The 15,743-nt window shown below is 36.2% G+C and overlaps 1 protein-coding gene across 5 annotated transcripts in view; it reads right to left on the bottom strand.

Annotated features, from left to right (window-relative positions):
• Scn9a (sodium voltage-gated channel alpha subunit 9) overlaps positions 1–15,743 on the bottom strand; it is a 165,220-nt gene that overhangs the window by 81,301 nt on the left and 68,176 nt on the right. For 3 of the 5 annotated variants that reach the window (XM_045147273.1, XM_045147275.1, XM_045147277.1), the window contains 5 exons: positions 14,225–14,316; positions 13,065–13,274; positions 3,923–3,986; positions 2,629–2,770; positions 284–490 (listed from right to left, as the gene is read on the bottom strand). In XM_045147273.1, coding sequence (XP_045003208.1) covers positions 284–490; positions 2,629–2,770; positions 3,923–3,986; positions 13,065–13,274; positions 14,225–14,316 — 715 coding nt within the window. Of the gene's footprint in view, positions 1–283; positions 491–2,628; positions 2,771–3,922; positions 3,987–13,064; positions 13,275–14,017; positions 14,110–14,224; positions 14,317–15,743 lie in introns of all 5 variants that reach the window. The other 2 variants (XM_045147274.1, XM_045147276.1) reach the window with 1 other exon arrangement.

Here is a 15,743-nt window from a genome sequence, read left to right as displayed (position 1 = left end):
TCATTTATACTTTGGCACTTTTTATAACCCTAATATTGAAACGTTCACAGTGGCAGGTATTAAGCCACAACCTTAAAACATCTCCCATGATGGGTTATGTGGAAAGTGTCGGCTCTAGCTCAGTCCACAGCTGGTTCCTTCAGCCACACCAGATGAAGGTGTAATTTGTACAGAAAAGCTCATAAGGAAAAAATCTACCCAGGAGAGGCTGAGTATAGATCACAAGCCTCTGTTGTTACCTTTGGCATTTCTACCTGTAGGAAAAATTTTAAATCAACAATACCTCAGCTTCTTCCTGCTCTTTCTTGAGCCGATCTAGCATCTGCTGAAATTCTAACTCCTTCTGTTTGGCTTCTTCGATGTTAGCCTGGTTCTGTTCTTCATAGGCCATGGCCACCACGGCCAGGATTAAATTTATCAGATAAAAGGAGCCCAGGAAAATCACAACTACAAAGAAAATCATGTAGGTTTTGCCAGCAGCTCGGAGAGTCTAGGAAAAATGGAGATTGTCATTATAACAAGACAAAGAATTTTAGTGTGTTTATCTGTATGAAGAACATAAGGTCATGTTAACTGGATATTTTCCATAGCATTATTTTACATAAAATATAAAAATATTTTATGGAAAACCATCAATATTTAAAACAAACACATTTTTAACACAGAGAATAGAGCAATGTAATAAACCTGTATTAAGATCTGATTCTTCATTATTATTAAAATAACATAATGAGCCTTGATTTTTAAAATATGCTGAAAATTATTACTGATAATTACTAATGATGAGCCCCTATATTAATTTTTCAAGTTTTGAAACATTAAACAGTTCACCTTACTGATACTATCTTTACTTAACATTGAGTATTACTGAGAGTTTTAAATCATAACATAAGACCTTGTGGGATGAATCTATTAACACTGCCAGTAATAATTTTAAAATACACTTAACCACTTATGTGAGTCTTAATACAAATTATTAATATTATACAGATTAATACTATAGGAATATTAAATAAAAGTTATCAAATCTCTCATGCCTAGCTATTCAATTCCCTTTTCTATGAATTTGAATTTACCAATGGTTTCTCTTGAAGAAATTCCTAATAGTGGAATTATTAAGTCAATGAATAAATTCACTTTAATTTTCATTGAAATTTTCATGTTACTTTCTCCAATAATATGAGAAAAAATTCTCACTCAATGCCTTAGTTTCAGAGCCACATGTTGGTTCATGATATGCAGAGACATTTATCGTACCAATAACTGTGGGCTAACTCCACAATGCACGACCCATATACCTCAACAAGGAGGGGCCAATGGGGAGGGGGTAGGTCATGGATGGGCCTTATAATGGTACCAAACTGCCTGTATTTGCTGAATAGAAAACTAATTTTAAAAAAATTAAAAAAAAATACATCTCTTGGGGCTGGAGAGATGGCTTAGTGGTTAAGGCACTTGCCTGTGAAGCCTACGGACCCATGTTTGTCTCTCCAGATTCCATATAAGCCAGATGTAGAAAGGCAATACAAGGCAAGGTGGCACATGCCCACTAGGTGGCACAAGCGTCTGGAGTACGATTTCAGGGGCTGAGGCCCTGGCATGCCAATTCTCTCTCTCTCCCTCTGCCTGTCTCTCTCTCTCCCTATCTCAAATAAAAATAAAAAAAAATAAAGAAATACATCACTTTTCAGTTTTCCATTTAAAAAATTATGTCACCATTGTTTTCATTTGTATGCCTTTAATTTGGGGTAGGATGATTTCTTTTTGCATACTTATAGTTGGAGCTTGGTTGGTGGTGCATGTCTGTTGTTCCAGCTATGCTAAAGGGTGAGTCGGGAATATCACTTGAGCCCAGACATTCCAGATCAGCTGTGGTGGCATTCTGGTTCTTCCCTGCCCAAATTATTTTCATTTCTTTTTCTGTGAATAGTACCTTTCCCCATTTTTAGTGTTCATTCACATTATTCTCAGAAATAAATAAGTATAAAAAAGACAAAGAAAGGCCCGTGGCAATTCTGAGAAAAGGGATTCACTGTTATGTGTACTAACAGAAAAATCATTTCATTGTCCTTACTTTTGGGACACAACCATAGGAGGTTCACATTAGAGTAGATGGTCACATGGACCAACAGGGATAGAACAACAGACTGATGCTACAAACTGAAGGAGATCCAGAGTTACGGAAGTCCAGAGGAGGAAGCAATTGACTTGGAAGAAGAAATTTTAGGTAATTATTTGAGTCTTTAGGAATTCAAAAGCAAAACATGATAAGCACATAAACCTAGTGGTCTCACAAGTTCAGGGTAACCCCAATGTGTAGGAAAGGCATGGATATACAGAAGTAGCTTGAGAAAACATTAGAGGATGTTTTCTGCTCTTACCAAATGGTATGGTATTATTGACTGAAGGAAAAGACCTAGGAATCTAATTTTCTCAGAAAGTATAAAAAAATCTACTTATTGTTCAAAACTATCTTCTGTAATATTGGTGGGAGAAAATTCTAACATTAGGAATATAAATGAGGCTTCCCATATTCCCAGTTGAATTAAAATAAAACTTCATAATGCAGCAAAGTACATATACTGGGCCTTAGTGTCATTAAAAATGTTTACTTCTCTTGACACTCACCTGTTGGTAAAGGTTTTCCCAGTAATCTTGGGTCATGAGCCGAAATAAGGCTAAGAAGGCCCAGCTGAAAGTGTCAAAGCTTGTGTATCCATAATCAGGGTTTCTGCCACTTTTCACACAAGTGTATCCTTCTGGGCACTGACTACAGATAAAAACGAATATTACTAGTCAGAATGTTATCAAAAGACAAGCTAGGGAGCACTACAGGAACACTACAAGCTCAAGGTTCCTTTTTAGAGGGTCAGTTCTAGCAATGACTGGGAGAACAAATTTTGAGAGAAAAAAAATGGGGTTTAGATTCCACTCAAATTACTAGTTGATGATCTTACAAAACTACTTAAGTACTTATACAGTTCCTCCCATGACAACAGCATAGTAACACCCAGAAGGTTAATAGTAATATTAAAGTGAAAAACTACAATGTGTCCTTTAACCTCCTGCACCTAGCATCTAGTCAGTGGTAGATGCTATTAGCAGCATTATCACAGTCATCTCTGACCAGTAAGCATTGATATGGAGGTCTCTACTAAAATTGCTTTCTGTAAATTACTTTGGGTATGAATTGTAATCAAGAGTTATCATGACACACCATTTTTAAAAACTCATAAAAATTTGGAACTTTGACATTTTTCCTATTAAGACAAGTGAGGTGGTATTTCATGATGGTATTGGATAAACACCAGGTTCCAAAGCTTTGGGGACAGGCAATCTTGCTGATTTTTAAGTTTCCAAGTGATAATCAAGAGTTATTAACCCAGGACAAAGAGCCAAAACAAATGCTCTGCTGCAAAGTGAAGTTGGTAGATGGGAGAGAGAGTGGCATGGATATTTGTACAGACATGAGGTTTTTAACATGTCTTTGCACAAGTTTATAGGTTCCTTTGCACAGAGTGACCAAAGCAGTACACTCAGTTACCTATGAGTCACACGTAACTATACACTGAGTAGAACTTTGTAGTGGAAAGAAATACTGATTTTGTTATTCTTCTTTCCAAGAGGAAGTAAGGTCTCTAACAATACAACCAAAGTTCAACGGGGTTTCCATAAGTAACTGTGCTATCTCAAAACATGAATCTGGTTTTAATTAAGAACTACTGCAAGGTCTTACTTTTTAGAGTATGCACTAACTGGAAACATTTTCAAGTCAGGATTCACTGTTAGACAGAATAAGTTAATTCCATGAAACATCTGGAAGCAATGCAGAAACGAAGCTGCTTATCTACAAACTAACTGAGCACTTTTTACTTTTAAATTTTGTAGGCTTTATACTGAAAACAAAGCAAATGTTACATACCCTGAATCTGTGCTGAAACCACAAAGAAGAGCATCTTTGGATCCCTCCAAGTAGTAATAGTATCCTGTTTAGAAAGAATTTGAGCAACATATCATTATAGAGTGCAACCTTTAAGAGTGATATAGCAGGTCAGTTAATGAATACAGACATAGACACAGACATCTAGGTCTGATCACAGGCAATGAGCATTAATTTATTCACTACATTCTCATACATTGTTCATTAAATACTGATTGGTAACTCTTTATGGTCTAGGCAGTAAATGAATAATAATGATGTGCATGACAAATAAGACCACTAAGATTGTGGAGTTTCCTTTAAGTCTGCTGAGCATGAAAGTGGGATGTGGAAAAAGACATTAAAATGTAAATACATGTTCATGATAATTTCAGGAAGTTATTGCTTCAGATTGGATCTTCAATGTTTCCCTGAAGGCTAATGTGTTGAAGATATGATCTCTAATGCATGGTGTTCAGAGGTAAGGGCTTTGGGAAATGACTGATCAATTCTTGATGGCTCTCCCCTCATGAATGGATTTAACCATTCTCAGTAGCTTAATGAGCTACTGAGAGATGCTGGACACTTCATGGGATGTTTGGGCCTTATGGAAGCAATAGGTCACTGGGATACTTGGTGCCTGGTATGTGTTTCACTCTCTTTTTCTTTGTTTGATGTCTCTGTTTCTGCATGTCTGTCTCTCCTTCCTGCAGACCATAGCAAGGAGTTTACCCTACCATACTAGCCCTCATACGGTGCTCGACTTCACTATAGGACCTGAACCAAAAACGCTGAGTTATTATAAACTGAAACTTCCAAAACTCAAGCCAAATGGACAGTCCATGGTGAAAGGCTTTGGGCAGGAGTAAAAACATGAACAAAGACTCCAAGCAAGAGAATTTGGGATGTGGAAGGACCGGCAAGGTGGTCAGTGGGACTACAGAGTGATGAGTAGGGTATTGTGGTCAAGATAAGGAAGCTCACATCATATGCATGCGTGTAATATATAAGAATATTATTTTAAGTATTTTTATAAGTTAAGCAGTATGAAGCATAGATATCACTGATATTTTGAGACCACTGTGGCTGATTTGTAAACAGTGTATTAATATAATAGCACATGTGGAAGCAGACAGACCAGTTAAATGGTTATAATACGAATTAGAATGATAAAAAGAGCTAAGGAATTGGAGAGAGGGCTATGGAAACAAATGGGCAAAAACTGTTGAAGGCAATATGTGGTACATGCATGGGATAGAAGGTATAGGGAGTTGGTGGTGACAATTCCTGAGATGAGGTGTCTAAAGGAGCACCAGGAGTACTGTTAAAACCATCCTTAGCTTGACACGATTAATACAACTTCATAAGTCCTCTTGGCCATCTCAAGATATCTCCACTGTAGTTAGTGGTGAATTTTTCCTTCAAACCTTTCCCCCATCCACTGCTCCAGCTAGAAACAGAAGACATCCCATTGTTTTGTGACACACTGAAAAGCTATGCCATGAGAGAACATATGCGTATGGGAATAAAGATTCATAATTTACTAATTTATAGCTTGGTGGTGTAAGACAAGGCTCATCTTTGCTTGTTTCCTAGTATACAAAGAAAATAATTTCATATCACAGTATATGAAGAATATAATATATATGCCCTATGTTTTTTTTTTTTTTATTACAGGGATGGGGAAGCCTCACTCTCCCTAGTTGCTAATATTAAAAGTACCCACCACTGTGAAGTTCAGCTGTGTTTTTGATAAAGAAAGGCTTTAAGATATGGAGATATATTGTTCTGTTGAAGCAGTAATAGTATATAATCTTTGTCCTATAGTAGATAACTTATTGTTTCAAAACAAGAAAGTGGAATAGTATCAGACAAAGAGCTGGAGGACTGTTACTAAGTTATAGATGTCCACAAAGTAAATCATGAGAATGAGATATTGTGCGTAGATAAGCTGGGTAAGTGTATAAGGGAATTACTCTTATATTTTTCTAAAAATTGAACCTAAAGGTCAAGTGTATACTGATAATTAGAATTTTGGCCTCTCTGCTAAAGAAAAACTAGGCTTTCTTGGAATTTTAGTTTCTTAATAAAACATTATGAAAAGTTTTTTTTTTTCTTACCTTTTAGGCAATTGGCCTAGAAAACAAAAATTCTGTGCTTTACCAAGATAGTTATCTGTAGTTTATGTTGATGTTTTGCTTCATTTGGCTATTTATGTCTTCAGAGAAGCATATCCTCTATTAAAATAATTAAAGTCTTTCTATAAATATATACCTCTTAAATTTGTCTTTAATTTTTTACATTATCATTCCTATTTTTCAATTGGCTTGTCATACTGTTTCGATTAAATGCTTTAAAACTTTTGGTATTTTGGGAAAAATTAAAAATAACATACTACATTAAAGATTTTTCTTTGTGTGTGTGTGTTTGTGTGTGTGTGCATGCACATACACAGGGATAAGTGTGGAGGCCAGAGGACATCCTTGGTTGTCATTTCTCTCAGGCACTGTCTCCTTTTTGGTGAAACAAGGTCTCTAACTGGACTGGAATTCTCCACATATGCAGAATGGTTGACCTTTGAATCCCAAGAATTTGCCTGTCTTTGTTTCCCCATCATTGGCCTTACCCAGCTTTTTAAATATGAGTTCTGGGGATTAAACTCTGTTCTTTGGTTAGAAAACCAAGCACTATCCTAAAAGAAGCATTTCCCCAGGTACCTAAATCTTAATCTATTTCTATTTATTTGTGTGTGCGTGTGTGTAGTATGCATGTGTATATATATTTTTGTACACATGTGGGCACACATGTGTGTACTTATGAAGCTCAGAAGTCAAGCATGGGGGTCTTCTTCAATTCATCTCAATGTTGTTTTGGAAGCAGGGTCTCTCATAGAGCCCAGAGTCACCAGTTCAGTAGAACAAGTAGCCAGCAAGTTCAAGGGATCCCCATATCTGCATTTTCAGTGAGAATGTGAACTGTCAAATCCCATATTGTGTTAGTTCCTGGTATCAGAACTCAGGGCTTGCGCTTGCATGGCAAGTATTTTATCAAACTCAATCTTCCTAGTCCCCTAAATATTTTTCCTGTCAAGTTAGTTTTGGAGTTATTTTTAGATGGTACCATTGGTCATCTCAAAAGGAAATCTTCTGTTATTCAAAGACACACTTTAAGTTAGATGAATCTGATTTATAAATTACCTAAGTACTGCTAAGTATAGCAGGTACTGCTCAGCTTTCTTTGAGTAATGGTTAAATGGATATTTTATTGATGAATTCTAGAAAGGGTATACAATTCTTAGGTATCTGAGAATTTCTTATCCTATTGATTGGGCAGTATCATAATTCTTGAAATCTAATGAAGAAATTGTGTTGTTTCATAAAACTCATCCCAGCCTCAAACAGGAGAAATAAACAGCAAAGAAATTCTTTGTCTAATTTTCATTCTAAGTCAGCCTACATTTAATTGTTAAAGCATGCCACTAGATCCAAGTCGAATAACAGAGGAACTACCAATTTAAGAAATATTTTTCTGTGCCTAATTTAGATAAAGCAATGTTTAAAAAGATGTAAAGCCACTATCAGCTATGGACATATGGGTAGTCTGGATAGCATATTGCTTCTTTCCTAACTCTTAGTTTCCTTTCATAAAAGCTCTGCATTCTTTTATTTGTCATAGAGCAGAAAGAATTGGTAAACATATATAACTAGTTGCTGAGTTCACAAAAAGTGCTAGAACCTTTTAAAGCTAATGTTTTGTTTGTGAAATCTGTATATCTGACAAGACAATAAAACACCGTGGTGACATGCCTCTTGTATCTGCTGTGTCAGCTGAATATTCAATGATGGAAATGCTACTTTCTCTGCATCTTTTCTGGCTGTCTAAAACCCTTCCCATGAAAGAAAGCCATGATACTTGTAGCTGAAATCTTACTTGAAAATATATTTCCCTCATGAGGAATTTGTAGTGAAATATCCACTGATAAAAGTTACCAAACAGCTAAATGAGGTATTGCAAATGCAATGACAGTAGGCATTGAACAAAGTGGTTTGCCTTTGTTAACGGCATTAACATTGGTCTCTATAGGAAAAGATTTCCAACCACAGCTTACCCTGTTATAAAGTAGTCACATGAAGTTCTGTTCCCTTGACAATAGAATCACACGTATTTTTTGTAAACTCTGACATAATTTAGAATTACATGACTTTAAGGCAAGATGCCTAAGTACATTTCACAAAGCAACAGCAGCTATGCCATTTGTAATCCAGAATATAGACCTTAGGTCTTTGGGCAACACCAATGGGAAAAGACTGCCATTGAGCACTGCTTGGAAGGGACTCCACACCCACACCACAATGAAACTTTAGAGTTTCAAGTCTGCTTTTGGAGAGCCCCTGTTAACACTTGGAACTGTGTATGCACTGGAAACACAAAGGTTAACGCTGAGCAGCATGGTTTCTCCTCAGAAGCAGATGGCATCATAGATGCAGACAGGCCTCCCAAGATTATAGATGAAATCTCTCTTCTGTCATGGTCAAATCTTTGTCCCTCTTCCTTTTACCTGTGTTTATATTTTCTGTTAGGGCATGGCAAGATAAAATGACAACTGGAATGCAACAAGTGATGGCTTCTGCAGAGAATCTACCTGAAGGTTGGATATGTCATGTGAAATTTCAACCCTCATGTGACCTTAAGAGTTTCTCTCGTGCACCCTGTAGCAAATTTCACTGCTGATATTCCAAGTGTGACTGTTGGTTCAAAGTGCACATCTTATCTTCTCAGGGTTAGGCTTTCAGATTCATGTGTTCGGGTTCTTCATTTAAATATGAGTGTGCAAATTGTAAAGTGAAGATTTTGTGCTTATATTAGGCCAGAAATTGAATAAGAAAACAGCAAAAAAGGGTAATTGGAATGTTTGAAATTAACAGATTGCCCTAACCCCTTAGCTGTTGGCAGCCTACAACCTTGCAGAGATTTCATAATGGAGCCTTTGATAAATGTCACTAGTTCTTACTTACTGGTGACTGCTAATGCCATCTTGTAGAGAACAATCTGTTGAACCCCTTCATGCTATACAACTCTATTTTTAGTAGACTTAATGATACAATGATCATTGTAGCAGCTGTATGAGCAATACTCAATTGCTAATGCTTCCACTTTCAATCTGTAAAAATGGGCTTAGTTTTTCTCCTCTGAATTCGAACTATAGAATAAAGAGAATGTGAACAGCAAGCACAATCCTGTGAACTGGATATCCTGCTTCCTTAACTTGGCATAAATATAGACACAGTTATCTGTACTACAGCATAGTCTACTGAGGCTATTGTCGTCCAGCAAACATCTTTAAATTTCCTTTCAAAATCTGTTTTATATAGTAGATTGCTTTGTGGTATATAGATAAACAAGTAACTAATATCTCCTGCTATACTTTAATATAGCTCAGGTAGAGCACTTTTCCTAGTATGTGTGAGGCCCTGAATAAATGAAATCACTTCTCAGTCTTGGATCAAATGTAGTAGCTATACTAATATACTAATAAAAGTAAAAAGATAAGTAACACAAAAGCATCCTGCGTGGTTCTGGCTCTTTTTATGTATTAGATTTTTATCAGTTCAGTTGTGAGAAGTCCTGTTTTAGTCTTGGTTTTATCTCCTGATAATCACCATAATAATTTCCTTGGTGTACTATAAACTCTTAAGAGTCATAAACACTCAATGAAACAACCAAATATACATGAAACAGACTTAGTTTATAGGTAAAATAATATAAACATTTGTAAAAACAGACCATACAGAAATATTCATCAGACCAGTCATTGAAAATTGCAACTTCCACACTGTGATGGTGATAGGCAGGTTCACCAATGCCCATGTTTGCAATTAACCTATCAGAATTGAGTGGTGACCTTTGTAGTTATCTTCTCATTGCTGGGACAAAGCATCCAACCCAAAGCACCTGATAGGAGGAATTATTTTTGGCTTCCTGTCACGATGGCAAGGGAAAGAAGGTAGCTCAGAGGGTGGACATCACCCCCTAGCCACAGGAGGTGGAAACTAGCACCAGAAAGAGTGAGAGTGAAACGCTGTCAAGAAGTTGGCTTTAGTACCCTAAGGCTGTCCTTGACAGCACACCTCCTAGAGCAAGGTTAAACCTCTCAAATTGCTATCAGCTGGGAACTAAGCATTCAAAATATACGAGCTTATGGTGGTTTGAATAAAACCACCAGAATGACCCAAAGTAGAAATTTATATTAGATTGGGCCTAAAGCTGCCTCTATACATAGAATATTATAACTAATATAGCATATAAACAGTCTGTAACTCAGTTTTAGAGTATATTCTAGCAACAAGCCAATAACATAAGCTAAACTTCATCTCACCACAGCTGCCAGCTGATCCAACCATGTTCATGTAAGATGAATGCTAATCTGTGGCCAATCAAAGTTGTTTCTGTACATTACTTCTTTTTGTGTCTCCAAATTTTGACTATGTGGATAGATGGAGCTGTCAGAACCTCTTTTGGCTCTGAAGTCTGCCAGATTCATATATTATGCTCGGTTCAAATAAATTCTGCAAATTTAATTTATATTTTCCTTTAAGCAAGGTCTCAAAAACACTCAAATTATGAATTTAGGAATGGGATCAAGAATTATAATAAAAGTAATAATAATGATACTAGTAAAATTTTACATTTAAATAATAATTATAAATTATTTATGGAACTGAATATAAACATCAACGATTACCCATTGTATACATCGTGTATGTAACACCCAAACTAAGGAGTACAATTCTTTGTCTAGAGAGGTGGATTAGTGGGCAAGAACACTTACTGTGCAAACATGAGACCTGAGTTCAATCCCTAGCACCCTCATTAAAAGCAGGGTTTGGACATTACTGCCTGTGATACCAGCTGAATGGAGCAGAGACAGGAGGCTCACAGGACTCTCTCACCAGGCAATGTAACTGAAAACTGGGAGGGGGCACTCCAGGTTCAGTGAGAGACTCCATGTCAGGGAACTGAGGTGGAAGAGTGATAGAGAAGCACCTCTGATGTCTTCCTCTGTTTTATGTACATGTGCATATGGGGTACTGTGCAATTTACATACACACCAAAAATAAATAAAATTCTTTGGAAGCACACAACTACACACACACACACACACACACACACACATACACACACACACACACATTTAGAATCTATAGAGGTCAAGATATAATAAATGAAGGGAACATGTGATATTTCTAACCACATGGTATAGTGTTATAGTAAATGAATAAATATTAAATATTTTACTAAAAACTTTTAGTTTTGTAGCTTTAGTCTTTTGCTTTATCTTCCTGTGTCTTCTGTATTCAGTCTTTCCCTATATAGGCTAGGTTTTGTTTATTTTTTATTTCATGGTAAAACATACATTTAGAAAAAAAATAAAAATAAATCGGGGGTGATGGTGCACACTTTTAATCCCAGCACTCGGGAGGCAGAGGTAGGAGGATCGCCGTGAGTTCAAGGCCACCCTGAGACTCCATAATGAATTCTGGGTCAGCCTAGGCTAGGGTGAGACCCTACCTCGAAAAACCAAAATCAATCAATCAATCAATCAATAAATAAAATAAAAATTAATGTATACTGCACATTTTTATCTAAGGGGAAATTGGTATTTGCTCTCCATTTTCTTTCAGCATAAGCATGTAAATTAGGAAGTTTGTTTTCTTTTTCCTCTTACCCCAGGATCAAGTTAGCAATTCATGTTTATTTGTTCATTTAGGCAACGTCTTATGTGCACATTCCAAGTGTCAACATGAAGCACATTCTTCATCTCATCATTCATTCTCATCAATGCCTGTCATGAAAAACTCTCCATAAGGGGGAAATTGCTTACAGGGCATTTAGTTCATGCTTTATGTTAGAGGCTATAACATAGACATGTGGATTCAGCACACTTCTGAGATTATATGCAGATAATGTCCTGATACATCAATTATCTTTGATTAATCCTATTGTTTGTTAACAAGCAGGAATAACACCAGAAATAGCTCCATACTGGTGGAGAAATGGCTCCCTGCATAAAATAAAGCATTTGGTGTGCGTGCATAATGAACTGAATTCACATCTCTAGAACCACATAAAGCCGAACATGTAGCAGTACTATGGTGAGTGGAGAAGTAGAGACAAACAGAATTATGTGTCACCTAGTATAGATGACAGCAAATAGCAGACTGCCTCGAGAAATGTGAAAAAACAAGGACTGATTCCTGAAGCCATCCTGTGATCACCAATATGTGTCCACATTCATTCATATACACTCTCACACACAGGTACATGGGCAAAATATACATTACGCACATATATGCACATACAAAGAAAAAGAAACAGCATATTAAACTGATCAAACTTTTGTGGGCTAGTTCAGATAGTTTTTATAATGTTGAGTGAATTATTTTGCTTTATAAAAACCTATGGAGGACTGGAGGGATGGCTCAGCCATTAAGGAACTTGCTGCAAAGCCCAACCACCTAGGTTCAATTCCCCAGTACCCAGGAAAAGCCCTATGCACAAAGAGGTTCAAGCATTTGGAGTTTGTTTGCAGCAGCTGGAGGCCCCAGCATGCCTAGTCTCTCTCTCCCATTCACTCTCTTACTCTACTTGCAAGTAAAAATGTTTTTAAAAATCTAGAAAAATATAGACTGATAATTTGGTCAAATTGCTATTATCTTAACTATAAATATCATGGTTATAATTATAATCTAAGCATAAAATATAATTACATTATGAATATGTCACATCGTATAAATGTTAGAATTATAATATAGCTAAACTATACTTATGAAATATATATCCTACATGTAGGTTTAATAGTTAATATTATGAGTTATGTTGTTCCTTGGCACATTAACCTTTTTTTTTTCTTATAGAACTTGTTATGGAAGTAACCTATATTCCTGTTGTCAGAAGTACTAGAGCACTATGAAGCAGGAAGATTTCTAAAAATCATTTGTAATATAATTAAAAACTCACTCTGCTGCAGCTTTCATTTTGTATAGTCACATAACTTTGAAATACTTAAAGTGAAAGCTTATTGTCATTAGAGAGCAATCCTTCTCACATTATTGTGACCTGCTATCGACTACAGGGACATTCTTACTTCTCAACTCTTCTTCGCTCAACATATTTTGCATTATTCTCTGTACAGTTTCATTGTCCAGTCCATTCCTCAAACATTTCTGCTTCAGATTGCCCATGAAGAGCTGCAGCCCGATCAGAGCAAACACGCTCAGACAGAACACGGTCAGGATCATGACGTCAGAGAGCTTCTTCACGGACTGGATCAGGGCCCCCACGATGGTCTTCAGGCCTGGGAACAGAAGAAAGGAGGCATTCCTACTGACATAAAGCTTCTGGTTGAGAAATAAATCAAAACAAAAGCTTTCCTAGAAATGCATGCATTATGCTAATCATCCTGAGCAATTTAATTGAGAGAAGCCTACCATCTCAGAATGGTGAATTCACCATGTTCTCTACACCTTGTCTCTAAGACTACATAATATGATTAAAAATAGTTACTATTTCCAATCACATAATAATTTGGATGATTGTGCTACATCTACAAGTACTTGTAAACATAATTTTTATAATCACTGATTCAATAAATTCTTGTCAAGCAAACCACTTCTCTATAATGGCACCAAAACAAATATGAAACTGAACTGGGCATACATTGTTTATGCATACTAAATGAATCTTCAAATGAGAAATGGTTTGTTGAGAGAGCTGCAATGGCATGCAATATCCCATGCTGATATTTTTAACTTATTTTCTTGATTATAATAAAATCAATTCTAATCAATTGAAAGTTTCCTTCCTGGATAAGGAAGAGGAAAACAAGCCCTTAGACAGGAGGGAAAATTTCAAGTGGAGATACTAGCCGAATAGTCATCTTCATCCTCCAAGTCCCATGCAATTGATTAAACTCAAGGGCTGACTTTTAAGAGTTATTGTGAAAAAAACAGAAATAAATTTGAGTAAAATTATAGCAGAGAATATTTGTCTTTCCTCCACAAGATCAAAGTCAGCCCTTGTGTTTAACCCCGCTCTCACCTGGAATGACTGAAATGGTTTTCAGTGCTCGGAGAACTCTGAAGGTTCTCAACGCTGAGACATTGCCCAGGTCCACAAACTCTGTCACATATCTGTAATAGGGGAGTCCATACACAAACACAGTGACAACACACACACAGGCAAAGTACAACTCCCAAACAGTTGGGGTTACAAGTGGCCTAATGCTCCACACTGATTACTTCTTACCTGGGATTACAGAAATAGTTTTCAAAGCTCTCAAGACTCTGAAAGTTCGAAGAGCTGAAACATTGCCTAGGTTTACAAATTCTGTTAAATACCTGTAGAATTAAATCAGAGTTATTCAGAATTTTGGTAGAGTCTATAATACTTACCTGTGCCATTAGTCAAGGTATTTTCTAGATTTGGAACTTCTTTTTAAAATGTAGTGCTGCAAGTCTTTTTTTTTTTTTTTCTATCTTAAATAATTTAATCTGTTTCATTGTTTTGACTCATTTGATACAATCAAAATACAAATAATATATTATTACTATGGTCCATATTCTTAAATGACAAAATATTTAAATGCTTCTATTATTTACTTTTCTTTTACTACAGCAATGCAGATTTTTAATCCCCAATAAGATACTAAAAGCATTGTGCTAAGTCAAAGAAGTCAGACACACAAAAAATATATACTCAATGATTCCATTCATAAAAAGTTCCATAATAGGATGCTTTCATAAAGAAAAAGATACAAGACCGAGCTTTTCAAGAGGTTGGGGGAGTCTAAGTGACTATTAACCAGTGAAAGCTTTCGATTGGGAAAGAAACATTCTCAAATTAATGATGGTTGCACAATTTTGTGAATACAGTGAAAAGTGGTGAATTACATACTTTAATATGGTAGGTTTCATGATATTTGAATTGTACTAACAAGGAGAGACAGAGAAGAGAACCCCATGTTGCTCTAATGCTTGCTCGTCAGCCGGAATCAGGCGGTACTACAACGTCATATGTGAGTCAACAGCAGGGGCATGGTTGGCAAGTTGGGTAGCATTGAGGGAACTGGTGACTAGAAATCAATCTTAAGACCTTTTGTAACTGTCTGAGGGTGATAAATAAACATGGGTTAATTTTATAACTTGAGACAGTAAAAATGTCTAGGTTTAAGATTTTAAAACAAGTTTCTGACAGATCATTTGCAAAAATAGCAATAATGAGTAAAAGAACACTGAAGGTAGACTGTGGCTACATATGAAATAACTATATGGTGCACTAATGTTATGTCTAGTGTGCCATGATAACTCATGTGAGAACACTTAATTTAATATCTTCATATACTTAAGAGCATTGCAATAGTATTAGGTTAATAAAAAGAGAATGAATTACTCTTTCAGGAGTGTGTGTATATGCCTCTCACACATTGTGTAGAACTTTGAAAAAGGATGTGTCAGGCTGCAGAGATGCCTTAGCAGTTAAGGCACTTGACTGTGAAGCCAAGGGATCCATGTTCAATTCCCCAGGACCCATATAATCCAGTTACACAAGGTGGTGCAAGCATTTGGAGCTTTCACCAACTCAAATGCTGAGCAGAGGGAAAGATAATTTCTATATTTCACACATTCATGCTGGAGATACTCTTTTTGGTAAATTTAATATTTGACCATAATTGAGTATCTTTCATACAACCTTCATTTTCTTTTAAATGTATCTGTAATATGCTAAAAACATCAGACTCCATGTGCCATGTTTACTGGAATACTTC

Source organism: Jaculus jaculus, chromosome 4 (genome assembly GCF_020740685.1).
Source record: "Jaculus jaculus isolate mJacJac1 chromosome 4, mJacJac1.mat.Y.cur, whole genome shotgun sequence".
Classification (NCBI taxonomy): domain Eukaryota; kingdom Metazoa; phylum Chordata; class Mammalia; order Rodentia; family Dipodidae; genus Jaculus; species Jaculus jaculus.
Note: the sequence above shows the minus strand (reverse complement) of the source record. Positions and strands in the feature narration are given on the sequence as shown.